Below are 27,688 nucleotides of genomic sequence, written 5' to 3'. Positions count from 1 at the left end.
AAAAGCAATGAGATTAATAATAAATACATACAAATATGTGTCTTTAAAATTGTGTATTACCTGAATTAAGTATACATTGGCTTTGGGGAAAAGTAGAGAGGAGAACAATTACAGTAACACTTGATGGCAACACACAATCAACCCAACCCAAGCGCTATCAAGCGTGTTTGGTGCATGTTGTGATACTAACAGTGTGGAAATACATATCAATGCAATACAAATAATAAGAATAAAATATAATACATTTCTTTTTGAGTATAAAAATCGTAAATAAAAAAAAACGTTGTTTTACTTTTTAGACTGAATCAACTGAAGATAACACAACATTAGTTATTTCTCCTTTCTGCTATGTTTAAGTGATATTTATTTACATTTATTTTTGCTTATTTGTCATTCAGCAAAGCCAAACACACACTTCATGGTTACTATCTCATCATATTTTCATGTACATATATTGACTTTCCTTTTGTCTTTGATTTGATTTCCCCCCTCATACTTAACTTTTTGTATCTAATAACCTGATTTGAATAGCAAAGATTTTGACTTATATACCAAAGGATTATCTATCTATTATTCATGCAATCAATCATATCATTTATAGTGGATAACACACCAGGATGAAATGCTACAGTAGCTCAATAATACAATTAAAAAGGGGGAATATTGATGAATTAAAAACATAAAACAAGATACAAACAAGACAAAAGAAAAAATCGATATACACTTTTATGCATGATGGATTATACATGTTTAATGTTGTTTTTATAGGCAATAATTTAAGCTTTGTTAGTTCCAGGTTTAATATGTGCAATAAGTTCATTTCAATAAGTTTTGCAATGAACATTGAACCAGTCCGGCCCTCGACTAGTACCGATTTTTTTATTTTATTTATGAGTTTGACACCCCTGCTGTAATGCAATCCTAGTATGGATTTTAAGGTGAATTCACAAAATAAATATACTGTACTTGCAATACTTTGAGAAGGCCAAGAGATGGTGCTGAAACTCCATAGAAACGACAGGGAGCCATTCTTTTATTTTGAAAGTCCCGCTGGAGACCTTCACTCGGCAGCAACTGAGGTCAGCCGGAGCAGTGTGTGCGGAGGAAAACTCTAGATGTTCAGGTAAATCCATTCATAACTACCGTTTTTACACTCGGGTAAAAAACAACCACCCATGGGGACGAGTCGACTTGTTTGTCTGTTTATTTAAAGCCGGTTCAACTGATGAAGCTAACGTTGATAGCCGTTATTAGCCTTGGTAGATAAGTTAGCATTAGCTGCTTAGCGAGGCCAATAACTGTTGAGTGCTTTAACTGTATAACCATGAGCTAAAATCATTCATATGTTCCTGAGCTAACATGAGGGTGTTGTTCTTCTTATTCATGTCCGAGTTTTTCTCCTTAAAATGTTAGTTGAAACTTGATTTAAAAAATGCTGATTTGTTGTGTATTTTTGGTGTTATGCTAATTAATGGAAGTTTGGATATTTCATTGTTATCCATGGATGTATAAAGAGAAGAGGTCTTATCAGTGTGATGATATGTATTTAAATAGCAAATTACCTGTTAACACTGCTTCACATGAGGCAAATAAATCATCATAACAATATATAAAGCACACTGAAAAGGCAATTAAAGTGATTTAAAATGCAATACCATAATACAGAAGCGTATCTAATTGGATGTAGGAAATACAAGCACACTATAGTCGTGAAATAACATCAGTTTGCTCTCTTATTAATGTCTTAATAACTATTAATAAGTGAAACATCTCTAAATGAATAGATTGCAATTGATTAAATGCATATATTAATGAAGAGGCAGACTTGTGCTTCATCATCATTTAGTTGTTTACTTGTCAGTAGTATATCCATATGTTAAATGACTCTATCTGTGCTTCTACAAAGTCCCACGCTAACTAAATCTTAAAGTCAAATGAGGGGATACAGGTTTACAAAATTCCAACTAGAAATTGATCTGCATGTTTTAGGAGTAAGAAGCAATGTTAAATGTTTGAGCCAAAGCATCGTAATTTTGTCAGGGTAAGACTCTAATGGGATAACCATGCATGTGATGAGCCTTGTGCGCATTTTAATTGGATGCTGCTGCATGTTGTCTTGTCAGGTGGATAGACAACAGATTAGAATTGAGGTCTAATAGTGAGAGACTTTGTTATTTCGTTAAGACAAAGCAATGCTAGGTTTAAAGGAAAACAAAGCCTCTTAATCTGTAGTCAGAAAGCCTGAATACAATGTAAGGTAAAGTTGAAATGCTTCTATGGGCGTGCCAATGACTCACACATTTCACAGTCTATCTGGTCTTGCATCTTAGTATATTTCCACATACAGATTGACAAGCCTTACTTTCCTCAGGTGAGGCAAGGGTTGCATTTACTGTATGTCGGTGCCTTTATGTAATAACGTGAGTATATCCCCTCATGAGCCTCCAAGGTTAAACCCTTGCATGTCATCTCCCTCAGCTGCAGCAGAATGGCGATGAGGATAAGAGGGTTGCTGCCCAGCCATGGATAGATCGTTACAATGACACATGAGACCCTCACTAGCACCCAGCTGTCTTTCAAGGCGGCTGCCCTGCGCATGGTGGACCTGCCGCTGTCCGTGTGCAGCTCCCTGACTCAGGTGAGCGTGTGTGTGTGAGTGGGGGAAGTCTGAAAACTGCTTTGTCACGAGGAGTTCTCACTGGTTTCTGTATCTGCGTCACCAGAGGCGAGTCTGTGGTGGGTACGACTGCACTTCACGACCTTTTTTTAGCTGCCTTTTATTAGGTGTGTCTCGTTTATTGATTGTGTTTTATCGTCTTAATATTTGTCCTAAAATAATAGTGGATCGAAATACGTTGGTAAAGCTTTCTGTGAATATGGAATAAGAAAGCCTTTATTGTCGTGTGCAGAGTATAAGGATATAAGAGCATTACTTTTGATCACTGTAAAGACACAGGAGAAACAAAACTCATCCAGACATCATTTAAATGAATACATTTTGCAATAGAATAAATGTAAATATTGCAATAATTTACTTTAGATGCATCTATACATTTCTTGCCCAACGTCTTAAGACTAATTACAAAGAGAGTTTCATAAACACATGGAGACTTAGTATTTATTGTTACAATTAACCTACCGTTTCCTAAACCGCCAATATTTTGCGACATTTTCTTGACAAATCGTGACTGGCACGCATCAAAATATCCACACTGTCCCCAAAAAGTCTGACATGCCTTCAACAGTTTTCTATACTTTACTCGTATGTTTTTCAATCTTTATTTCATTAATCTGGAGGACACAGTATAGCTACAACAAACATCTGTTTATTTTGTGTGTGTGTGTGTGTGTGTGTGTGTGTGTGTGTGTGTGTGTGTGTGTGTGTGTGTGTGTGTGTGTGTGTGTGTGTGTGTGTGTGTGTGTGTGTGTGTGGTGTGTGTGTGGTGTGTGGTGTGTTGTGTGGTGTGTGTGTGTGTGTGTGTGTGTGTGTGTGTGTGTGGTGTGTGTGTGTGTGTGTGTGTGTGTGTGTGTGTGTGTGTGTGTGTGTGTGTGGCCAGAGTCATGAAGCAGATCTGGTTTCATGGAGCATCTGATCTGAGCACGTCTGACTTGTGTTGCTCACAGGAAAGGAAACACTTAATTTCAAACATCCCATTCCCTTTTAGCGGCTTTTTAAAAAGTCAACACGACTGCGCAGTGAGAGCTCCACGCTGTGTTTATGTAATCTTCAGTTGTTGGGAATATGCAGCAGCAGTGTCTGGATAATCTCTCTGTCCTGGGTGAGTGTTTCTATCTATAGCCAGAGTGGGAGGTGGGGGTGCACACTGCACTCTATAGGAAGATGGTTCTTTAAAATGTGGGTGACAGGTTGGCAGCTGAGCCTCAGCGCTGCGTGTTCTGTCCTGCGGAGAGTTATGCAGCCTCAGATGAACTCTCTCTGGCGGCACCTGATGCAACAGCTTGTTATCTTTTGTTTGCCCTTTGTGCCGCCTCTCACTTCCATCAGACCTTTACCTACACTGTGTTGCTGTAGAACAATCTTCTATGTTACTGTGGACTGCAATAGCCTCTTTTGAAGCACAGCTGTATGGCCTCAGTCTGCCTAGGTTGTCTTTAGGTGGCAGACTGTTCTTACAATATTTAAAGAACATTCTCTGAGCTGCAAACACCATTTGATTTAATTATTGATGAATGTGCAGTTTTTGTTTTCAAATAATGCTCATAGTCAGTCAAAAGTACATCAGAAAATGGCCATTTCAACTTCACAGAGGCAAACGTCTTCTTTCGTTCAACCAAAAGTTACAAAAAACGTTTTAAAATGACGTATAAATGGACTGTACTTATATATGACAACAACATATTTAAGAGCAGGCAATTAGAGAATATTGGAAATGAGTCATAATTTCTACTTGGAAAAATGAGTGGAGCAATTATCAAATTATCATGAGCAATTATTTTCCTTCCTGTATATTTATTTTGAATTATTACAAAACAGCTGTGCACGAGTTTTCAATACTCTGTGCTGTGAACACATGTTGGGTGATTCTGTATCAAGTGGTGATGACGGGCAACATTACCTTCCTTCCCAATCTGCTTCACATGTAACGGTTTCGAGTTTCAATTTAAAACACTTCCCTCTTCAACAGTCAGGGCAAGGCACGTGACAGTTCACTAACAGGATGTGGAGCGACAGAGACTTTTTTAATATCAAATTAAATAGATAATAACAATTCTGCTGCTCTGGCTTCTTTTTAAGATGAATAAACATTAAAGTGCAATCTCTTCCTCCCTCTGCCTGTCCTCCAGCTGGATGTCAGCTCAGGCACCAAGAAGCTGGTGGCCGCCGCTGCCTTCGGCGCCGTCTCGCTCCTCTTCCTCGCTCGCCGCTTCCAGAGGAGGAAGGGCAGGAAGAAGAATCTCTCTCCTCAGTGGGAGCAGGACGGCTTCGAGTTGATCTCTTCGGCCGCAGGAGGGAACGGTAAAACCCTGTGATGCCTCTTCAGTGAACGAACAGTTTGTCATGTCATCATGTTGTGCTGCTGCTGCTGCTGCTGCTGCTGCTGCTGCTGCTGCTGCTGCGTCACCTTGAACTGTAAACTGCAGAGAAATGATTTTTAACTTATTTAATCTCACTTTGAAATGTTTTACACTGATGACAGTCCCGGAGTGAAATGAACTGATAAACTAGCTATTAGCAGCAGGGGAGTCAGAAAGGCAATCTTTAAAAAGGATGCGAGTTCAATCCCCAGGAAAGGGACCGTGCACATTGATGAGCACAGCTGTACGTGTGCCCGAGAAGTCCCTCAACAAAACAAACACTTATCCATTCGTGCTCATTTCATATGATCACTGCTTTCTGATCTTTGACTCGATCCTTATCTCTGAACTCTCGTCTTCCCCAGATAACACCAGTCGGAACATCACTCTGTCCCTCAGCTCGAAGAAAGGCCTCTCCTCCGGTCTGCTTCTCAACTCGGGAGACTACAGGAAACTGTCCGGCTCTCTGCTGAGCCTGGCCTCGGTAAGACCCAGGCAGGGTTTGTAAATATGTAAAACCCAGACACAGAAAGCAATAAGGAAACATTACGCCTTCTGACGGCTTTCCTCACTCATTCAAATAACTTTATTGTCCGTTCAATCAGAATAAAATGGAAATGTGTCTTTGGAACTGACCGACAAGACGACAAACACCGTACACATAAAACATTGTATATTATAGGCAATTCATACAAAATATGTTGTTGTTTTCGATGCGTTCACTGCTTGAAATCTAACTCTGCTCCCCTGTGTGTATTTCCAGGTGAAAAGCATGAACTCATCGAGCAGCAGCACCTGCGCCAACGAGTCCATCTGCTGGGACAGAGCGGTGGAGGCGGACATCTGCAGTGTGGTCAACTTACCTGTGACCACACCTGAAAACCTCTACCTCATGGGTACACACACACACACACACACACACACACACACACACACACACACACACACACACACACACACACACACACACACACACACACACACACACACACACACACACACACACACACACACACACACACACACACACACACACACACACACACACACACACACAACACCTCCATTATGCTCTTCTGTTGAAAGTTGTACTTGAACACATCACACAGCCAGCGATCAAAACATCTTTTGAAAGACAAACTAAACCAACTAACCAACGATTTACACACAACTGTGATTTGAAACCGTTCGTCACATGTAGCCGCTGATAGGAGCCGACTCTAGCAACGATGGTCACACACACACACACACACACACACACACACACACACTACGTCACCTCACAGTGGCCGTTTCTCAATGTCGAGTATACCTGCTGCAGAGCCACTATTTCAAGTATACTACATCATCGGGTGGCGCCGAATGCTGGGCATTTAAACAGTCCTTCGGCGCCACTCGATGACGCAGCATACTTGATATAGTGGCTCTGCAGCAGCTTTACTCGACGTTGAGAAACAGTGTTTGTAATTAGGAGACTTGCAGTGAATTTGTTGGAATAATTAAATCCATCCTTTTTAGGCGGTTGCCTTGTTTCAAAATGGAGCTTTTGTAGGTATTGGATGTTCAAGGAGACTCAGATTATTTTGTTGTTGTGTGTTTGCAGGTATGGATCTATTCGAGGAGGCGTTGAGGCGGTGGGAGGAGGCGTTGACGTTCAGGAGCAGACAGGAGGAAGACGACGCCAGCTGTGAATCCGTCAAGGCAGGAGACGAAGAAGCTGTCGCTGAGCAGGGCACGGAGGTGAACACACAGAAACACACCTCATTATTTAACTCCAATCCAACATATACAGGGTAATGCCACGCCTAACCACGGCCCTGCCTGGATGTTTTCCTATAAATGCACCCGACAAAAGAAACAGACGAGTTAAACTTGATCTAAAAATAACCTGTACTCCGTCGGTCTCCTCTCCTTTGAGATGAAGGCGGACAGAACATGTTGCCCTCTCTCAGTGCTCCAGGTCACACATGAGTAAACAGCACTTTGAGTTTGATTGTTTACCGGCTAACTGGATTAGTGCGGTTTGAATAGTTAATCTTGGCACCCAAACATATGCCCGTTGTCTGTTGCATAAGTCCTCAAAAACAACAGTACCCTCTCCTCAGTGCTGCCACGAAACAACGATTATCAAAAGGTTGATGAGTTATGCTAAAAAGTGGAATCGTCGAGACACAAAGAAGGGGATCTTTAGAGGGAATAGGGTTTTAAAAACGTCTTTATTTGATCTCCCTTCAAGCTGATACTTGTTCAAACAGCCTGCTATTAACCCTTCCTTTTCTAACTTTGCTTATTAGATAAAACACAACAATTGAAATAAGCCTAAATACCAGAGCGACACACAAAGAAAAAAGAAACATAGATATAAATAAAGAATGCAATAAAAAAGCAACCAAAACGCCGTCAATGATAAACATAAAAGGCAGTAAAGCAGCATCCTCTTCACCACAACAACCACAATAATCTCATCCCTTCAAAGTTAAAAACCTTAATCAGGAATGAAATGTATCCTCTTAACAAAGTGAGTTGCATTTGAGTAGCATATACCGTTATATGTCCCGTTTGTAAAATGCTGTTGTTACTTAAAACGGTTTACTCTAGGCTTTGTGAGCCATGTGTCCGTGGTTACCAGATGTTTGTGTGTTCAGGAGGGGATGAGTGCAGAGTTCCTCCTCCGGCTGAAGTCTCTGCTGCAGAGAGCCTACAGCCTGCAGGAGGAGTTTGAGGGGGTGCTGTGTCTGTCGGAGCCCTCGTCCCTCTGCCAGGGTGAGTCTCTCACACTCTGAACGGTCCATGGTCCATACAGCCGTAAGCAACTCGTCACAATGGTTCTCCTCCCTCAGATGAAATGATGTTGGACGTTCTGTCCAGAGAGGAGCTGGACGACGTGTGTCTGAGGGACAGCATGAGCATCGCCTCCAACGACTCCTTTGTGTCGGCTGCTGAGGTAACAACAAGAGGGACTATAATGCAGCATATTTAAATATATATATTCTACTTGCATCCTAGGAACTCTTTATGCTTGAATGAGAACATCCTCTTACATTTTAGGGAAAGATTTCATCAAGCAAAGTCCATTTTCTGGATGGAAATATTCCTAAAAAACAATAATAAGTAATAATAATAATGAATGCAACACTTTATACATTTCCTTGTTGGTGGAAAGAAATGTGAAGTGTGAATGACTCAAAAGTACCCGTAAAGTTTCAATTTACAAACTGAAAAGGAATTTAACTTCGATACAACCAACGTTAATATCTAGGCCAGGGGTAGCCAACACGGTGCCCGCGGGGGTAACGTGAGTCGCCCGCGGGGGCAACGTGAGTCGTCCACGGGGCATGTTCTAAAAATAGCTCGCCAAGCAAATCCAAAATGTATAAAATACACAAAACAAAAAAGGAAATGTAATTAAAAGAATCTACACCACAAGATCAGTGTAATCTGCTTAGGGGGGCGTTCACAGCGTGGCCTCGAACACCAAACTGCCCGTCGTATCCCTATTTCAGGCACTCCAGCCTCGGATGTCCGGCAGCTAGGATAGCAAAACGGAGTGTATAGTGTAGTAGGTGTTGGTGGGCTGGTAGAACCCCAGAGCAGTATCAAAACTGCCCCTGGAGGGGAAACCCCGTGTCGTTGGGAGACCCCTTGGTAATTAGGGCAGCTTCAGGACCCACAATCCCTAACCCCCAATGTTGATCCCCAGTTATACCAACCAAAACAATGCAAATGTAATATCACACACAGCCAGAGTCAAACATTAATGTCACAGCAGTGATATCACCACATCAGCAGAGCATATGTCATATTTCAACATCAATCAAAACCACATCAACCACAGTAACCAATGCGAAACAATAGTTTAACCTTAGCCGTTTCTATTCCCCTTAAACAATTTAAAATCTAAATGATCAACTAATGTCAGCCTTTTCCAGGGAAGGGTGTTCTTACCTCACTCTGAGAGCGAGCAGATACCTTCAGAAACCACCAGAGAGACCAGGAGTTGGGTCGAAGTGTACAAAGTACAAACCGGTTTTATTAAGGTTTAACAAAAATAGAGGATAACAAGAATCCTTGAAAAAGACACCAAGTCAAAATACAAAAGCAACAGGTTCAAATGTCCTAAAAAAGCCTCGTTTCTTCTTCTCTATTCTTCTTTATAGTCTTCATCCTCCTTTCTCTCTTTGTGTCAGAAGGAGGTCGCAAATGTTCGACCAAAATACAAATGATTGCGGCCCGCCACAATGAAATCAATGTATGGGAAACACTGGGAGAGGTATATCAGTGAAGTGTGAGTCATTCCGTAATCCAGCACCTGAAACAAGAGCAAGTGTAAATCACAAACTGCACTAAGCATCAAATACTCTACAAGTCGTTCACAGCAGGAGTTTGATTAAAATAGCTTCAGTCTCCAGTCTCCACCCCCCCCCCCCCCCCCCCCCCCCCCCCCCCCCCCCTGGTGTTTACCTGCAGCTCCCAGCTGATCTCTTTAAGTCACTGGGGGGGGCTGTTGTCTGTGCCTCCACGGCTACTGGTGCACTTGACCCACAAAGTACAGAAATAAACTGGTCGGCTACTGACTTGTTCCCTGAGGCTTAAATCCTTGAATGTTCAGGACCGTTATCCCCCCCCCCCCCCCCCCGAGCTGAAGGCGCTGCACATCTCCACACATCATATCAAGTAAATAGCTGTTGAACATATACAGATATTAGCACCTGTAAAGAAGTACATTTATCTTCAAAATCGAAAAAGCTTTGATAAAGGTTTTCACACCCTCCGCAACCCTGCGTGACATTTACACCGCGGGAGAGGAGGCAGAGATTAACCGGGGCGTCACTCGGAGTTATAAATAGAGCTTCAACATTCTTCCCTTTACAACATGCTGTCGCTCTGCAGCTGCTTCCACTGTAGTCTCCCAACACCTCGTCAACACGGGGAGGTCTCTGGTCTCTTCAGAAGTCGCTCTTTATAAAGTGGAAATCGGCGCATCTATAACTCATAATGGTGATTTAATGGAGGTCTACCGTGAAGCGCAAAGTGTATCCTTAAAGGCCACCTTGAATAGAACACAGCTTTATTGGCACATTTTCTCTCCTGTCACTTTTCGCTGTTGAAAACGTATCGAAACAGTAAATTATAAAAAATATTTCCAGCATATGAACTGAGGATTCTACAATTCCTTTGCCTTGATATTTCCTCACAAAGTACCTTAAAGTAAGGCAAGGCAAGTTTATTTATATAGCACCTTTCAGCACCAGGCAATTCAAGGTGCTTTACAAAAATGAAAGACATTCAGATAAAGGCATTTAAAAACAGTAAAAGATAATAAAAGAAACATTGAATGAAAAATGAAAGACATTAAGAAAAAATACATGGATAAAAGTTACAGTGCAGTCTAAGATATGAACAGTTCAATTAAAAGCAGCGACAAAAAGAAAAGTCTTCAGCCTGGATTTAAAAGTGGTCAGAGTTGCAGCGGACCTGTAAAGTAAATAGTCTTTTGTTGTAATCTGGTCTTCTTCTCTTTGCATGCATATTGGAGAATCATAGGAGGACACAGAATGATAAGATGAGATAAAAAAGGACTTCATTCATCCCGAAGGAAATGTTGTGCCAGAGTTACAAACATACAATAAACACAGCAGCACAATAATAATAACACTGTTCACTAACAGTGCAGTAAAAGAGCAATTCAATAACTACAGGAAACATAGATGGTCACATCATTAATGTAAATATTAACGGCATTAATTATGATTCAAAATGATCATTATCCACAATCCCATGCTTTCAGCTGGCGGAGCACCGAGAGCTGCGCAGCGTCCTCGCTCTGGTTCCTCACCTCTTCTACGAGGAGGCGCTGCAGATGGCCGAGGACGGAAAGATCTCCTGCAGAGTGCTGCGGTAATTTATATATGTATACATCTTTGGTATAAATAATATATGTACCTTCCTGAAACATATTGTGAGGAATTCATTGCTTTGTCTGCCAACATTTGATCTAATGTTTTTCTTGGTGTTCTTCGTCAGGACTGAGAAGCTCGGGTGTCACGGAGACATCGACTTCCTCGCCAAGTTGCACTGTGTGCGGCAGGCCTGTCAGGTACAGAATAACCTAATCCATTCAAACACGTCATGATGGAGGTTAACTCATGTCATCATTTGAATTGCCAATTATTTTTGACTAAATTGCTTCCATGTGGTGGTTTCTAGTACATTTGTATTGGTGTGTTGAAAAAATCCAGCTAGTATTGAAATTGCTCCATTACTAAAAACATGACATTAGATAGGAACGGTTTGACTCACACATTTACAGCCATTAGGTGTTGAATTTGAATTGTACATTGTTTGAGTCAAATGTCGTCTTTCTCCAGCTCATCCTGTGTGACAGAACCACCCGGATGTTTCTGGCCGACACGGGGAAGAAAATTCTGTCTTCAATTATTGTTAAAGCACAGAAGGTGAGCCTGAAGACAGATCGTGGGAATTCTAAGACTTGATAAGAGTGCTTCCCTTCCTCAATGTTTCTTTACTTCCAGAGCCCAAAGAGGTTTGAGGAAGTGTTCGAGGAGATGATTTCCTTCGTGGAGCACACGGAGCACTGGGAGAACACGGAGGTGGAGCTCGCCACTCGAGGGGTACGACGCTGCTTCTTCTAATACATATCATATATATATATCCATATCGTCTGACTGTTCGCTGTCAGAATTCAACAAGCTACCAAGAAGATGTCCTCTTTTCAAAGTGTAACACTCCCTCCTCTCCCTGACCAGGTGAAGCACTTGAACTTCTACGACATCGTGCTGGACTTCATCCTGATGGACTCCTTTGAGGATCTGGAGAATCCTCCCGTCTCCATCCAGAACGTGATCAACAACCGCTGGCTCAACAGCTCCTTCAAGGAGACGGTGAGGAAACAAGTGGATTTGTAAAATGGGCCAAAGTCAAGCACTTTTCAAGCTTTCCAGCTGTTGTAAAGTAGCTATTTATATACGGAACACACTTTATATGCAGTGAACTGATCATTTGACTTCATTATTACATTCAATCAAATACATTTTGCTATAAACAAGCAAAACATACATTTATGGACCGTTTTCTTTAGAAGGGGGACAATTACAACTACTTTATAATTCAATTCCACACACTCAAGACTTTGAAAATACATTATAATGAACAATTCAAGGATTTCTGAACAATAATACTGTAGTTACATACTTTAAAAGTTTCCTTGTTTGAATGAAATGATTTGTGCTTCTAATGTTTTCCTATTGGGGCTTTCCATGGATGATTACACCGTTATGTATTTTCGCAGGCGGTGGCATCCAGCTGCTGGTCAGTGATGAAGCAGAAGAGACAGCACATGAAGGTAAAAGTCCAACATGAATCCCCCTCTTTTCTTTCTGACAGCTTTTATTTCAGGGCTAGTTAAGAATTCCTACGGTAAATCCTATTTCATGTTCTTAATGACCGCCTCCTCTCTCGGTGTCTCAGGTTTCCGACGGCTTCATCGCTCACTTCTACGCTGTGTGTGAGCAGATCAGCCCGGTGCTGGCCTGGGGCATCCTGGGGCCGAAGAGCTCGCTGCACGACTTCTGCTGCTTCTTCAAGGTCCGCCTGTGCCCCAAACCGTTATGTGATACGCACTTTATACCTGCCAGAACCAGCTTTACTTTTAATGGCGTCACAGCTAAAGTTTCATATCTCTTAAAGGTGGGGTAGGTAAGTTTGAGAAACCGGCTCGAGATACACTTTTTGTTATATTCCATGGAATGTTCTTAACATCCCGATAGCAATGAATATCTGAAGTGCTTTGACAAAAAAATGTCATCTGTGGAAGCCGTGGCGCTGTAAAAAGCACGACCAACCATCTGAGCCGGCCCGGCTAAAGTAACTGGATGGCCTACCTGCCTGTCAGCCTTCCATCTGGGCACAAACTTATCTCGTGCCCTCATTGGTCATGTGCGCGTTCGTGTGTGTTGGAGGAGGGGCTCTGTAAGGAAGACTGAAGGAAGGAGTAGTTTTTTTCTGCCTGCGTAGTTCTAGCACACTCGAGCTGGTTTCTCCATTCTTACCTACCCTACCTTTAATATCCTGACCAAATATGTGCTCCAAAATAAGTATTTAAGACAAAAAAAAAAACGATTCTACGGGAATATTTATATATATCTGCCTCAGTGTCCTGACTGATCTCTCCTTCCCCCCCAGGACCAGGTGCAGTACTTCCTGAAGGACATCTTCGACCTGGACAAGGTGCGGTACTCCTCGGTGGAGACCCTGGCGGAGGACATGCTGCACCTGCTGCACCGCCGCTCCGAGCTGCTGCTGGCCTACCTGGGAGCCGAGTCGCTGCGGCACGCCAACATCTGCAGCGCCGCCAAGGTGACGCTGCTGCCTAGCAACCTGATGGAGGCCCGGGTGCAGTGAGAGGAGAACACACACCCAAAAAATACCAGAGCATCGAAACACTAGTTTACCGTCAGCAGAGTTTACAGGTCATCTGTCCACTTATGTTGCACAACACTTCTCATTTAAGGAATTCAATGTATCAGTTTCACCGTGGTCAGACATCACATCTCCCATCATGCTTTGTGCTCTCATTGCTCTGTATGTGAGGATAAACTGTACCTTGCCTTCACACTTGAATGGCCTCCTCTTCCCCGCTTCCTATTCTCTGTGCCATGGCGGCGCACGTTTCAAAACTATAGCAATAATACGTAAAAAAGCTGTGAGACATTTGATCGTAATTATATCGCAGTGTATATTCTGCTGTGTAAGTTTAGTGCGGTTAGGAAGAAGGGTGTTTTTCAGTATTTATTTTACTAAGTAGAGTTAAATGATGCAGGGTTTATTTATATTTTTTAAAGCTTGTAGTTGTGCCTGTGAGCATTGATTGATTTGTGATCTGCTTCAAAGATATAGTATGAATGTCATATAATCTGAGATGTATTTCAACATCCTACTGCACATCAACAATGCAAACAATTAAATGTACGAGCACATCACTTAAAAAGGGAAATGTTAAATGAGTTGGTCGTTACATTTAGAGTCCTGGAAGCTGTTATGTTTGGCACCGTGACTCACTCAGCGTATAAATCCCATTATACCTTCGATACAGGAAATACAAGATTACACACCACTATTGCGTAATACTGCAGCTTTTTCACTTCAAAACACGCTGAAAGCCTTACGACAAAATCACATGTTCCAGCCTTGTCTTCATCACTGAATGTCAGTCTTATTAATACTATATATATATATATATAAAGATTGTCGTCTGCTCCGCTCACCAGTCACTGCCATGTACAGAACAGCTTTGAGCAGCAGAAGAAAACTGAAGAATTGTATGCATTGTGTTAGATATTGACATTGTTAGTTCTTTAAAGGATGGTTTAATTTATATAAAAGGTGCACCATAAAGCAGAATACAATGCACTTTAAAATAACTGGCTGTGGATGTTCCTCTTGGTAATGTTTGAAGTTGAGGCCTCTTCAGTCACAGTAAGGTCACATCAATACCTCTTTAGGTTTGAGATGTAACCGTTCATTAATCTGTAGAAGTTTCAAAGTGTTAATTAAGTCACTCTTTCCAAGGTTTCTTCAATGTCAACAGGTTTTCTTGGTATAGTGGTAAATTATATTTAGGTTACTTTATTAATAGACATGTCAACATCATTTTTTGCAGAACGAATAATTGGGTAATCGATCTTGTTTTTTGTTGGACTACTTTACATGAAATAGCGGTGACAGACTAATTCTGGAAGTTCTGCCTTTGAGTGGGCTGTACATGGAGAAGTTTTATTTTTTTAAAGCAATTTTAACCCCATTTGTTCAGTTGCATTATTAAAAGTGGAGGTAAAGGCATTTGATGATAAATGTGAAACTATCCTTTAAGTTCATCTTGACATTTGTGAGTTGTTTGTGTATAAATAAAGCAAATATAGACTTGAGAATGTGTTTGATTTTACTTTTTAAAGGGGCCCAATTATGCTCATCTTCAGACCAGTCTGCCGATTGGTCAACCGCTTCAAGATGTGCCGCCCATCACGTACCATTTGTTGGAGCACCAGCCAATAGCAGTGTGAGTGTGACCCAGAAGTAAAGGATGTTAGCCTTTTCAGACCAAGCACCCATAACTCTCCAGGGAATGGAAAACCCCCAAAAGGATAACATGAAAGTTTTTCTTCTAAGTGAAATAAAACTCCGGCGAATGCATCCAGATCATTTCTTACAACTTTATTATGAACATGGCAACATATCAAAGTGAGAACAGCTGATTCAAAAAACAAACAGTATTTGATAATATACACATCACATGAAATCTGTTTAACCTCTAAGGCATGCTTCTGGTTTTGTCTTCTACACCCACCCCCGACCTCGGTGTTGAAACACTGAGCATTTCACACGTAGACAGACAGTAAGTGACCCTTTAAACTACAGAGTAAGGTTTGAAAAAATAGATGACCCCCAAATGTTACTGCCAATAAAACATGTGATTTAAAGTACATCACTTCCTGTCCTCGTCCAACTTTCTAAAGCACATTCCTATATATATGAAAAGGTATTAAAGAAGGCATTCAAGCGAAAAAGAAACCATCAGACAACTCTAAATACACTATGGCAATCATGGTTATAATGACAGTAATCCGAGCTGAAAGACATGTATCTGACCAACACTTTGCAATCACAGAATTTAAATGTCATTGCGTTGCTGTTTTACCTTATCACTGGAGCTCTTGAACGGTCTACGTTCAGCAGTGGGGATTGACTCCTTTTGGGGACAAACTACGACAGGGCCTGATCTATGACCAACACTGTGAGCGAGAAGTGAAGGCAGCAGCGTTTCAATAGGAGATTTGCACTGCACGTGAGAGCAGATTCACACCACGACAGAAAAATAATAAATCATGTATTTCACCGTTTTCCTTTTAAACTACAGGTTGCATTGCTAACTTCTGACAACATGGCATGCAGTGTGGATTAACCAAGGTCTAAAAGCATCGAAACAGTCGCTGTGAGACTTACCGGGATGCAAAGATAAGGCTATCATCGAATGTTAAGGACAGACGAAAAAGACAACATTTCCTCAGTGAGCCTATGCAACAACTTTTTCTGGATAACGTCACTTTTTGAAAAGTCAACAAATCATACAGCGCACATCATGCAGTTCATTCATGAAAGCAGATCATCTTTTAAAAAAAAGGCTGTTCATACTTCAGATATTATATCCTGGACATTTCTTTTTACGACTAGGCATAAAATGCATGTTAAATTCACAGGTAAGCATTTGTTTGCATGTAAATCGGTAATGTCTCTGACAAAAACACTGTTTCCTTAGGTTTCGCTTACCTGTGTTATTGCAGCAGAACCTAAGGTGCAAGGTCTGGGACGACACTGCAAAGATCAGATATAACGCACTGTTTGCCATCAGTGAACAATGCTTACAATTAACAGCCTTTCACAACAGTGCTTGTTCAGAAACATATGTCAGAAAATCAATACTGGGCTCGTCAGAAAGCACTTCCACTACTAGCATTCCACATGCTGATATAGGAGATAAAAGTTATGGAACCTAAGCATGCTACACTTGAGTTATGCAGTAGGACTTTTCTTAGAAATATGTTGTAATGAATGGCATTAATAATAAGAAAACATGACAACGGCACTTAGCAGGTCAGGTATTCAAAAACGCAAAAACCACATCCTTAATAACAGTTCCTACCAACAGTGTAACAGAGCGCTGACATTCAAACCCTCAGTTCAGAAATCCAACAGAATGCTACCTTCACAAACAGTCTAACAATCTACAAGTATCAGCATACTGTAAATGATTCACGGTCTGATGTGAGTCACACAAGGCGAAATGAGTCTCAGTAACATGTGGTAATCTAAAGCACTATTCCTCTCCTCGGAACATTTCATACTTACCCAGTGACATGGGGGGAAATGGCAATATTTGGACAAAAATACTACATATTTTTGCAGTTCAGAATGCATCAAAAAAGGCTTTTATGTCTGAAGTCAGTCACAGTTTTGTACTTACAGTATAGGAGGGCTCAACTGATGGATGAAGACTGCTTAGCCACACGCCCCTACAACATCTATGTCCTTATATTGGATAAACACTAACAGAATGGGGACAGCAAAACGACTTTTTGCAATGTTTTTATATTAAAAAAACATTTGTTTATAAAAAAACAAATTTATACATGTGAGTTAGTTCGCATTTTGAAAAGGTCAAGACACACGTTTCAATGCATTTTTGATACAGTGGCAATTTACCTGACTGTCCTGGAAGAAGAACAGCACAAAAAAAAATATAGAGATATATATATATATAACACTAAAAATATGCAACATTTCTTGCAACCACGTTTTCTGAGGAACATGTTAAGGAAGAATACTTGCTTACCGCTTTTTTAAATTTGCCTGTGGAGGAGGAAGTGTCTATATCAAGGCAAAATACAGTGCATACTACCTCAACAATGTCAGCAAACCAGACAGAATTATAAAAAAAGGGAGTGCCACAGCAACGCAGTTAATGCATGATACGAAACATGGATACCTGACGACTTTCTTGTGACAAAACATCTCTCTACTGCAGAGCAAAATCAGAAACAAGTGTAAAAATAAATGTCTATCAACAAGGACGTGTGTTGGTCTGAACCACTCGGGATCATTGCACGCACATAATGTATCTAAGAGCCTTATAGACAGTTGGAGAGAGACAGGACAGCACAACTTTGAGTCAACCATTTTGGACAATAAACCCTGGCTAGCGTTTGAAACCTCCCTCCCCCTCGGTAAAACATACAGATTCCTCTTTACCCTTTAAAACCACCCCAACTTACCAACACAGGAGGTTTAAGTTTGTTTTATTGCAAAAACACAACAGGTAATAGCATTTTAAAACTGAGATGATTTACATGGTAATGTCTACAGCTTAATAAACATGAGTTCTAACCACATTTAATGTAGATACAGGGCTGGAATGACCATATGTATAATTACCTCACTAAAAACAAAGCATTTACAAGAAAAAAGGAAAAACAAAAAAAAGGAGAAGGACGTGTTCGCCGGGAAATCTGCCATCTATGTGAAACACTTTCAAACCAAGGGAATTTAAGATCTTCATCAAGGCGGCTGCATCCAAACATTTAACAAAGGATTTTGTTTCGACAATGTAGCATTTACTCTATGTCCGCTTCACATTACTGGCCCTGTGCAGAAGAAATACATAGAAGATACATTGCATGTTAACAGCGGAATCAGCGAATCAGCTTCCCAAAAGAAAAGCTTAACACCTGTTTAGGGAGGAAGTCGTTTTGGTTAAGTGTGTGTGAAGGTGCGGCCGTCACTGGAGCCCTGTAAACCCTGAGGAGGGAAGGCGGTTACGGCACTAAAGAATTGAATATGCAGTGGTGTGGCGGGCATTTTATCGGGGTTGTACCTGAGGGGCTTGTGGTGCTGCTCCTGGGTTTGCTGTGCCGTAGTACGCAGCCTGCTGGCGGTAGTACTCCGCCCAGGCTGCGCTGTAGTCAGGCTGACCGCCAGGCTGAGAGGCAGCTGCTGCGGCCGCGGTGGCCTGAGGGGCCGCTTGACCTGAAGAACAAGAGAGATTGTTGGCACGGCGATAAGATTCAGGAAAATGAGCAGTAGATTATGTTGTCACGTGTGTTACTAGCCAATAGAAGTGCAAGTGTTACATGGTGATGTCATTGTTCTGGGAGTAAACAAAGGAGTCCACTGGAGGAGTTTCAGGAGGGGGTGTTGACTTTGGGATTTTAGCCTTTGCAGACTATTTACATGCATCAAAAGCTATATAACACACTAGAGGAAAGGGAAACCCAAATAAGCATGATGGGCCCCTTGTATCATTTTATAAGAAGGTGAACGAACCCACCACCACTTCCTATAGGTGGCAGGACAGAATCCTTCTGCCTTTATATTGGGCGGCTGGGAGAGCAGACACTCTACTAGAGAGGGCTGCTGAATGAACACAGCCACCCTTCAACATTAAAAACATTTCAATCAAAGCAACAACAAAAACATTTCTCCTTTCCAGCCATTGAAAATATAAGGAAACGACTCAGTTTCTATGAGATGACTACAATCAGGGTCAAACTTCATGACCACTTCGTTTGCCTTTGAAAACCAAGTTGCACCACTTTATATAAAGTGTATTGACCAAACTTTATTCCCGATTGTCGCCATATTGAGGCGAAGTCCCTCCCTTTCCGGTGCAACACATGGGGCCTTATTTCAGAAAAAGTATGTATTGAAGTCAACGGAGAGAGAAAACTTATCTCTCGATCCCGTTTGAATTGTGCCACGAATTACACATATGATGTTTGTCAATCTTAAAAATAATTTCCATGTCAAAAACTCAGTTTGTTGTTAAACTGTTGAAATATAAGAGTATGAAAAATACGCAACTAGAAAGACTACAAATCCCAGAGTCGCGTAAGTGACCCACTAAATATAAGAGATAGCTAAGGTAACTTTAACAAGATGCCTGTGTGCTTAGTACCAGGTTGTTATCATACCAGCAATGGGTCTTGCTCGTTCTTTCGCTTCCTGTCTGATGAAAGGACCAGGAGTGGCTTGATCAAGTTAGCTACCTAGCTAGTAGCAAGCACGTTAGTTAGCATTACAGCCTTAGCCTTGTCATTTTTATTAGCCTTAACATTAAGTAACCCAAAATGTTAAACAGTAAGAGTAGTAGTCCTATTTCGTGAACTCTTTGAAGAGTACTGTCACACCATTGTGATCATTCTATAATACACTGTTTAACCTGTTGAGCACCAAGCCTGTTTTTCAGGCTTTAGGAATCCAAACTATAACATATAATAAGTACCTTGTATCAAGATTGATGCAAAACAAGTGACATTTGACCTTTTTAGACAGATTTAGCACCAAAAAAAAACTTCTGGGGTCATTTGACCTATCTCTGGCCCCCCTTGCTCGATTTTGCTGATTGACATCTCCTTCTAACCGTAAGAGCCAATGGAATCGAGGGGAACTCCCACATACTCCTTATTTGATAATGTGTGTGTGTGACTGCTGCATAGCCAAAACCGGAAGCTGCGATAACTCTGGTGGCTACCATTAGCAGCTAACTTTTACTCTCATTTTTTCATAAAAATGGATTTATGGATTATAAATAAAACAAATTATTCGACAGAAACATTATTAACCTATGGATTAACCGATTCAGCCGCGTTTTTTCTCGTTTTAATGCCATTGAACAAGTCTTTTGATCAGATTGACAGCTACGGTGAGGTACGTGTTATGATGTCTGTGTTTGGTTCCCCTGTCGCGAGTTCGGATCACTCAGTGATGATATATATATACCTAAATAATCTGTGGAACCTCAGCTTTAATCGGATATCTTGTATGTGCAGCTACGATAAGTAATAAGGGTATCTTTATCTTGAGTTCTGTGCCAAAGTGCGTTAGCATTTTTCATTCAGGGGTCATTTAGATGCTTCTGATGAGACTTGTGTTTTGTTTTGGTAAAAATGGTTTGTATCGTCAGTGAGCTGAGATTATTCCCGTTAATAGGTTCTTAAATGTTAAGATGCCCTGAGACAGTGTCGTGAAAAAAATAAATAAAAGACCCACGAAGGGTATTTGGGGCTTAACAGGCAAAAAAAAGTCTTAATTCACAGAAGAAGAAAAAAAGGTTACTTGCAAAATTATCTTTTAAATTGACAAACATCATATGTGTGATTCAAATGGGATCGAAAGATAACTTCTCTCTCGCCATTGACTTCAATACATATTTTTTTTTAATACGGTCCCACGGAAGTCCACCGGAAGGGGAGGGACTTCGGCTCGATTACTAAAACATACAAGAGGCACTGATGCATACATAAATGAGTCGAATATGTTGCCACTATTATAACTTGATGCATCAGAAACCATATCTAATAATAAAGCAATTAAAAAGAGGACTATTAGTATTTCACTAGGAGTACTGACCTTGTTTCTTGTAATATTCCTCCCAGGCTTTTGTGTAATCCTGAGGTTGTTGACTCTGTTGACCTGCAAACAGAAGGACAATAAAGTGTCAAATCATTTCGGTTTAGAAATCAAATATGAACATAAAGGAAAATCCTTCTACATGGCTTACATCCATGAGACAAATGAAACATATTGCATCTAATGAGACAAATGAAACATATTGCATCTAATGAGAAACAAATGAAACATATTGCATTTAACTTTACAGCCATTCAGTAACACAGAAAACTCATTCATAAAGCCCAATTATAATGTAGAAAACAAGCTACTCTAAGGCTGCTCTGGGTCCTCAGCTCAGTCCTGGAGATAGTAAGACGTGTTGCAGTCTAAACGGCACAGGCATCAAAGGTCAGACTGCCTTGTGTTAATAGTAGTACACTGTAACTAGGTTCGTATATCTGCCTGTCCACTCTGCAGGCTGCGGGTCACCTGTTACAGAAACACGGCGCCGTGTAATTAGTGAATCAGCAGAGTCTGCTCCTGTCTGGGTTCAGGTCCACCAGCTTTGGGTGCTGAAGGGAAACGATCCTGTCCCTGGGGTCAAATAATATGTTCTGCAAAACCCATTAAAGGTGGAACACAACCACGTCAAAGAAGATGTGAGCACAGAACACTACTAGCCTCAAACTCAAGTACGCTACCCTGCTCTACTCCTGCCTCAAGTTTCTGCTTCTCTCAGAGGAACTAATGGAGACTTCGGTCACCTTGGCCGTTGGACTGAGTCGTGCCTGGAGCTCCGCTCGTTGGGGTCATGGGGGCCTGCGGCTGCTGGCTGTACTGAGCGTAATAAGCTGCCCACGCTGCTGCATTGGCGTCTGCTGCTGCTTTATCTGGACATAAAAAACATTTTGTTCAAGAGAAAACCTAAGATAAGAGCTGTTTGTGTTTAGCCAATGAACAATGCCACCGTCAATCAGGATTTTAAAAACACGTTGCATGGAGTATTTTTCATTAGACACATTTTTGTAGTAAGTATTTTTTTAACAAACCTTGTAGGTGCTCACTTGGATCCGGCTGTCCTTGTTGCCAGTGAGGGTATCCGTTGCCCCATCCCTGAGGCTGGTAAGGCGCTGGTGGACCGCTGATGAAGGAAAAAACATGAATTTCATTTACCCTAAACATCTTATATTATTGTCATCATGTGAAGATGTCCAGCTTGGGTGAAACCAAGCAGCCCCTGTACTTACTGAGGTCCTGGGGGTCCCTGGTTGTATGGCCCGGCGTTGTATGGACCCATGGGAGCCCCGGGGGGTCCAGGTGGTCCAGGAGGGCCGTGTGGGCCTGGACCTCCATGTCCTCCACCGGGGGGGCCGTGTGGCCCGCCCATCGGAGTGACAGGTCCCTGAATACACAGAATCACACCCTGGTCAGTAAACAAGCTTAAAAAATAAGCAATATATCCAATGGGGCTTTAAAATTAGCTCTTGGCGTCTCACCCCGATTTTCTCCTCGACTAGCTGCCTGGCGTAGTCGATCTGTTGGGGGGAGCCCCGTACTGTGAACATTTTGATGTTGGGGTCGGCGTTGGGGGGAGGATTTCTCTGCAGCTCGATCCTGGCTCCAGACTGCTGGCTGATGCCCTTTATCGTCTCACCGCCTGAACAGTTCAGAAACCATAATTAATTCACAAGTCCACTGTAATTGAGTCTGTTATTTAACCAGACATGACGCATCATCTGGTAGAGGGGCCACTTACCTTTTCCGATGATGAGGCCGGTCTTCATGGTTGGGACAGTGAAGGTGAACTCCTGCAGACCACCAGGGGGGCCCATGTTCCAGTTCCCTTGCCCGCGGCCACGCCCTCGGCCCCCTCCGTGTCCTCCTGGGGGCCCGCCAGCCTGAACGCTCCTGAGCAGGTCGGAAATGATTTCTGCTGCATGCTGCGCCTGGTCGGGGGGGCCCATGATCTGTGCTATCCTCTCAGGGGGGGTGCCGTCATCTGGAGAAATAAAAAATAAAAGGATTAGGGACCATCCAGACAGAATATAGGTTTTTGGTGAGAGACATGTTTAAGTCTTGTGTTCAGGTCTCAGATTAAAGGTTTAGGGTATCCATCAGTTCTCAGCGTGGTGCATGATTTTTCATCACGGACCAAACACATTAACAGCGTCCAAAAGACTTTGGCCACAGTAGCAGTCCAAAACATTTACCTGGTTTAAACTGAATTCTGACGCCTGTGTCGTTCTGTATTTTCTTGATCATCTCTCCATTTCTGCCAATAACAATTCCCACTGCAAACCGAGGAACAGGAACCTACACGAGGAAAGAAAATAAAACCAGTTCAGAAACAGACTCAACATCTTCTCTCCAAAATAATTGACACATCTTGATTGAAACACTCACATCCAAGCTGTCTCCACCATTTCCTCCTCCGCCGTCGCCACCATTACCACCACCATTTCCTCCTCCACCATTACCACCACCGCCGTGTCCGCCCCCAACTCTTGATCCGTACTCTCCCCTCTGCTCCCTGAAGCCTTGATCTCTGATCAGCTCCATCACCATCTCTTTGGCTTGCTGTAGAGACAAGAAATTACATCTTATTACGGCACTTCTTCACTAGTCACCAACGGCGAGCAATAAAAGACGCTTAGCCATGAGACAGTAAGGATATAATGACCGTCTTTTTACATTTAAAACATCCGTTTTAAGGCGAGACACCCCAGGTGAATAGGGTATTTTATTCTACGTCAACAGTCCTAAAATATCAATTTTCGCCATGTTTTTAGGTATACAATGTTGTATAATTCAGGCTATGAATGATATATGAACAAACCCTTCTGTAAAAGCCTTCATAATATTGATAGGAATATAACTGGAAGGTTTGGTGTCTCTACGTGCTACTGAAGTTGAAATTTCGAACTCAGAGTAGGAGAAAAAACTCATTTTGAGAAAACGACCTTTAAAGATTGCAGTGAGGCGCTAGCTAAACCCTGCTGTTCTTTGGATGACAGCTTGCGCATCGACGCTTCATCGACCGTGAAGGTATTTCATGTTCGGGGTCATTTGTATAATCTTGCTTCGTGCAAGTGACAATTGTTGTCGTCTTCTCTGTGAACGTTTTCGCCGTTCTTTTGCCATTTCAATTTCTAGCGGAAAGCTAACCAGGAAGTGTTTTAGCACACCACGTGACGCATCTGAGCGAATCACGTTGTCAGAAATTGACACCAGCCAATGAGATTTCGTTTGTTGGTTTAAGACCCCTTTGTGCTTCCACGATTGGTTGCTGATACAAAGGAAATGACCATATTTGGATCCGATGAGATTGTGCAGGAGCTTTCCAGCGATATCTCTGTTGACATGGTGCACACAGCGGTCGCGGTACTTTATGTTACGTTAGAAAGCTAACTTTTGGTGAATTTAGCAGAAATCTACAGACGCAAATAGACAAACTATAGTAAAATAAACACCTAAATGGGTATTTTTTTCTTGAAAGAACACATGTTATAAAATCAATAGACCAGTACTTGAAAAACGATGTTTTTGCCTGCCGTGTCTCGCCTTAATGTAAATGCAATTTTGATGACATTTATTTTAAGAATGTTAATAAAATGGGGTGGGGACTCACCTGAACTTTAAAGGGTTCTCCTGAAATGCGGAGTGGCTTATCAGCGCCTGTGTTTTGGGGTCCATCTTGGATCATGACCATCTTCACTCCAGCTCTTTCCTGCAGGTTAAGAGAAGAATAAGAATGTGCGCATGCCAAAAATGTCATCTAATAAACGACTGCTCTCGTTTTCACGCCCACTCTTTCTACTTAAACTCTGGCGGATGCTCACCTGAAGGCCTTTGATGGTTTCTCCTCCCTTCCCAATGACGAGTCCGGCTTTAGTGGCAGGGATCATGATCTCTTGGACCGACGTTCCGGGGCCATCGTTGTGGTTGAATGCTGGAGCTGGACGCCCCTTCTCAACTATCTCTGTAAGTAGTCTCTTTGCGGCCCTAATGGAAGAAACATTACCATTAAACAGTCTGAAATCCCTGACATGGATCCAACTAATATTAGGTGTTTGTGAATATGGTGTATAATAAAGAGTTGACTTACTGGATGGATTCTGGTCCTCCGGTCAGTGTCACCGACCTATCGGGCATACCTCCACTGTCTATATCAGAAACATGCAGTCAATTCAAAACATCTCAGTCATTATGAACTATAATTTTCTGAGTATCACTGGAGCCAAAATATCAGCAACAGATCTAAACATACCCGACGCAATCTGTATCTTACATCCAGACTCTTGCTGCAGGCGAGAGATTTGTTCGCCTCCTCTTCCAATAACTATAAGGACAAAGGGTGTTACCCTAACGCACTCATTATCAAAAGACATGCTCAAATTCTTTGTTTTTGGGCCTACACTTACTGAATCCAACCATGCCATCTGGGACCTTGAATTCCTCTGATAATGACCTGAGAATAACAGAACAGATCAATCAATGTGATCTTTGTGGTAAATATTTAAATAAAAAAATATTCATAATTTAGCTTGAGTATCTACCTTGGGGGACCACCCATTCCTCCCATTCCTGAAAACGCTGCAGAAAGACATTACAATACATTAGGTGGGAACAAATATACAACACAGACCTTTAACCCATGCAACAAATTCATGCTAATTTTGGGGGCAATTACTCAAAGGAAGGGAATAATAACAAATTACAGCCACAAATTCAACTGCAACTACAGCTACGTCACCAGTTCACTCACCGTCGTTTGTAGCCACTTTCTTCGTCTCTGGTTGGTCTGTGACAATATGACATAATAACCAGTATAAGTATCTATCATTACACCCACTATCACATTACAGTTCTTTAATCTAGAAATGGCTAATCAACATTACCTGAAATTGAAATGGTTAAGGCAAACAGCAAAAGCCTGCATAGCCACCATACATACAGAGCTAAATGTACTCTTAATTATTACGCACACCCAGAAAATCCCCACCAATTCAATAGTCCTGCTATCAAACCCTCCACGTGTTAAATGTTGGTTTCGGTCTTTATTTTTTCATTTTGTCAGATTTCTTGCAGGATATACGTATCTACGTACCTCAAGTCAGAAACTTGGTAAATAAGAGGATTTATAAGTATATTTTATACTTTTAGGGAAAACAAAGCTGAAACCAACACTGCCTCACCAGAAAGTAAGTGTATATATATATATATATATATATATATATATAAAATCACACTAAAATACCCATTACCGAAAAATTACATTAGATCACCAGTGATGGAATATAATCAAATCGATTTACCCATGTTCTGCAGTAAGGAACCACTGTAATTGTAATTATACTGCTCCACTAGTTCAATGTTGTTACTTAGTAATTCTTCATGTCAATAGTTCCTCAAATGTATACATTTTCATTGGCCCTGATTTGATAGTGAAAATGTCATCCAAGTCTCAACACATGCACCTAAACATGGTGGATTGGTTCAAATTAAAAAGGGAAATAATATGGTTTGGGATAAAATACTTAATGTTAAGCGTATTAGTTAAATGTAAATTCTAGTCAAATTAAGTTTAGTAGTGGCTAAAAAACACACATGCAAGTATTAGCTATGAAGACTTGCATTGAATCGATTTGAACCACTGACCGATATTTAGGTTAGGCATGGGAAAATACCCACCAGCGTCCTCCAGGGGCCTTTTCTGGCCTCCGTAGCCGAAGTCGTTCGTCTGGGGCGCTGAAGGAACATCACCGCCGATCTTCGCTGCAATCTGAAACAGAATAATTAAACAAAACGGAAATTAAAGATGATTTATTAGCCGTTTTTGTGTTTGACCCGTTTCTTTCTGCGGCCTAGCGTTAAAACAAAAAGAAACTACGCTCCGGAAGTGCGAGCCAACAAAGGAAAATAAAACGTCCGCTTTAAAATACATTACGGTTTTACGCCTATGTATTTTGTTCTTATCCCATTACAAGTATATAAGTGTCCGATCATTGCATAGATTTGTAATGTATTTGTTTCCACATCTGTTTTCGCTTTTCATCGTCATGGTTAGCATAGCTTAGCTTCGCGTGCTGTCGTATCTTACCTCGGGGAGAAAAAGCATCAAAATCGTGCCTTTTCGCCCCCTCTTTCGATGATTATTTTTTACTTACTTGATCAAATGATGTTCTTACCTGCCGTGCTCTCTGTAGAGCGTCTTTAAAAGCGTCATTCATGCCTGGGCCGGAGTTAGAGGACGGAGGAGCCACGCTGCTGTAGTCAGCCATATCTGATGATCTGCTGCACAGCGACTCAAGATGGACGGTTACATTCACGAGATCTGGACGGGAAACTCGCGGGGAAATGAAGTATCGCGAGAAGTGTTTAAGGCGCGGACAATACATGTTTTTTCTACGGGTAAATCTTCTCTAAAACTTTGCCTGTAGGAAACAAATAAATTAAATTGTGCAAAAGTAAAAGCCCTCCAATATAACACATTTCTAAACACCTTTATTCCTAAGGGACCACTTGTTCTGTGTTTTTTGACAGAGAACTATACATCTGTAGACTTATACAATTTGCTGTCATATTATTTACTTTGAGACTTTTTAGAAAGTATACTTGGATTCAGGGTAGTATACTCTTATTACCCTTAGTTTTATCTTATAATGTATAAATTATATGTAGGTTTAACTAC

At 41.5% G+C, this 27,688-nt stretch overlaps 2 protein-coding genes across 7 annotated transcripts; one reads left to right on the top strand and one right to left on the bottom strand.

Moving 5' to 3' along the window:
* Nucleotides 1-1,044: 1,044 nt before the first annotated feature.
* Nucleotides 1,045-14,984, top strand: miga1 (mitoguardin 1). Its single transcript, XM_034104446.2, has 16 exons — nucleotides 1,045-1,123; nucleotides 2,479-2,638; nucleotides 4,807-4,978; nucleotides 5,403-5,521; nucleotides 5,801-5,933; nucleotides 6,641-6,777; nucleotides 7,683-7,800; nucleotides 7,878-7,981; nucleotides 10,826-10,935; nucleotides 11,062-11,134; nucleotides 11,406-11,492; nucleotides 11,571-11,669; nucleotides 11,805-11,939; nucleotides 12,347-12,400; nucleotides 12,526-12,642; nucleotides 13,240-14,984. The coding sequence occupies exons 2-16, from the start codon at nucleotides 2,540-2,542 to the stop codon at nucleotides 13,456-13,458; spliced, it is 1,776 nt and encodes a 591-aa protein (XP_033960337.1). The 5' UTR covers nucleotides 1,045-1,123; nucleotides 2,479-2,539; the 3' UTR covers nucleotides 13,459-14,984.
* Nucleotides 14,985-15,252: 268 nt separating this feature from the next.
* Nucleotides 15,253-27,316, bottom strand: fubp1 (far upstream element (FUSE) binding protein 1). Of its 6 annotated transcripts, none has more exons than XM_034105365.1 (19): nucleotides 27,165-27,316; nucleotides 26,656-26,779; nucleotides 25,763-25,798; nucleotides 25,554-25,590; nucleotides 25,419-25,465; nucleotides 25,265-25,336; nucleotides 25,103-25,160; nucleotides 24,837-24,999; nucleotides 24,626-24,724; nucleotides 23,401-23,574; nucleotides 23,208-23,310; nucleotides 22,754-22,996; nucleotides 22,494-22,654; nucleotides 22,245-22,399; nucleotides 22,047-22,138; nucleotides 21,762-21,887; nucleotides 21,016-21,078; nucleotides 18,482-18,633; nucleotides 15,253-18,251 (listed from the first exon to the last, which is right to left on the bottom strand). In XM_034105365.1, exons 1-19 carry the CDS (start codon nucleotides 27,276-27,278, stop codon nucleotides 18,243-18,245), a joined length of 2,028 nt encoding a protein of 675 aa, XP_033961256.1. In that variant the 5' UTR covers nucleotides 27,279-27,316; the 3' UTR covers nucleotides 15,253-18,242. The 6 variants fall into 6 exon arrangements, with proteins under 6 accessions (XP_033961256.1, XP_033961258.1, XP_033961259.1 ...); XM_034105367.1 differs by having other exon boundaries at nucleotides 25,286-25,336; XM_034105368.1 differs by having other exon boundaries at nucleotides 26,689-26,779.
* Nucleotides 27,317-27,688: the final 372 nt, after the last annotated feature.

The sequence above is a fragment of the Pseudochaenichthys georgianus genome, chromosome 17 (genome assembly GCF_902827115.2).
Source record: "Pseudochaenichthys georgianus chromosome 17, fPseGeo1.2, whole genome shotgun sequence".
Classification (NCBI taxonomy): domain Eukaryota; kingdom Metazoa; phylum Chordata; class Actinopteri; order Perciformes; family Channichthyidae; genus Pseudochaenichthys; species Pseudochaenichthys georgianus.
Note: the sequence above shows the minus strand (reverse complement) of the source record. Positions and strands in the feature narration are given on the sequence as shown.

What these genes read in the sequence shown, in the direction of transcription:
- miga1 (XM_034104446.2), top strand. Translation starts at nt 2,540, where the DNA reads ATGACACATGAGACCCTCACTAGCACCCAGCTGTCTTTCAAGGCGGCT. An exon ending in GTGTGCGGCAGGCCTGTCAG is followed by an intron (nt 11,135 to 11,405) that starts GTACAGAATAAC and finishes GTCTTTCTCCAG; the next exon opens with CTCATCCTGTGTGACAGAAC. An exon ending in AGAAGAGACAGCACATGAAG is followed by an intron (nt 12,401 to 12,525) that starts GTAAAAGTCCAA and finishes TCGGTGTCTCAG; the next exon opens with GTTTCCGACGGCTTCATCGC.
- fubp1 (XM_034105365.1), bottom strand. Translation starts at nt 27,278, where the DNA reads ATGGCTGACTACAGCAGCGTGGCTCCTCCGTCCTCTAACTCCGGCCCA. An exon ending in GACTCAGTCCAACGGCCAAG is followed by an intron (nt 21,079 to 21,761) that starts GTGACCGAAGTC and finishes TTCTGTTTGCAG; the next exon opens with GTCAACAGAGTCAACAACCT. An exon ending in GGAATATTACAAGAAACAAG is followed by an intron (nt 18,634 to 21,015) that starts GTCAGTACTCCT and finishes CTTGTTCTTCAG; the next exon opens with GTCAAGCGGCCCCTCAGGCC.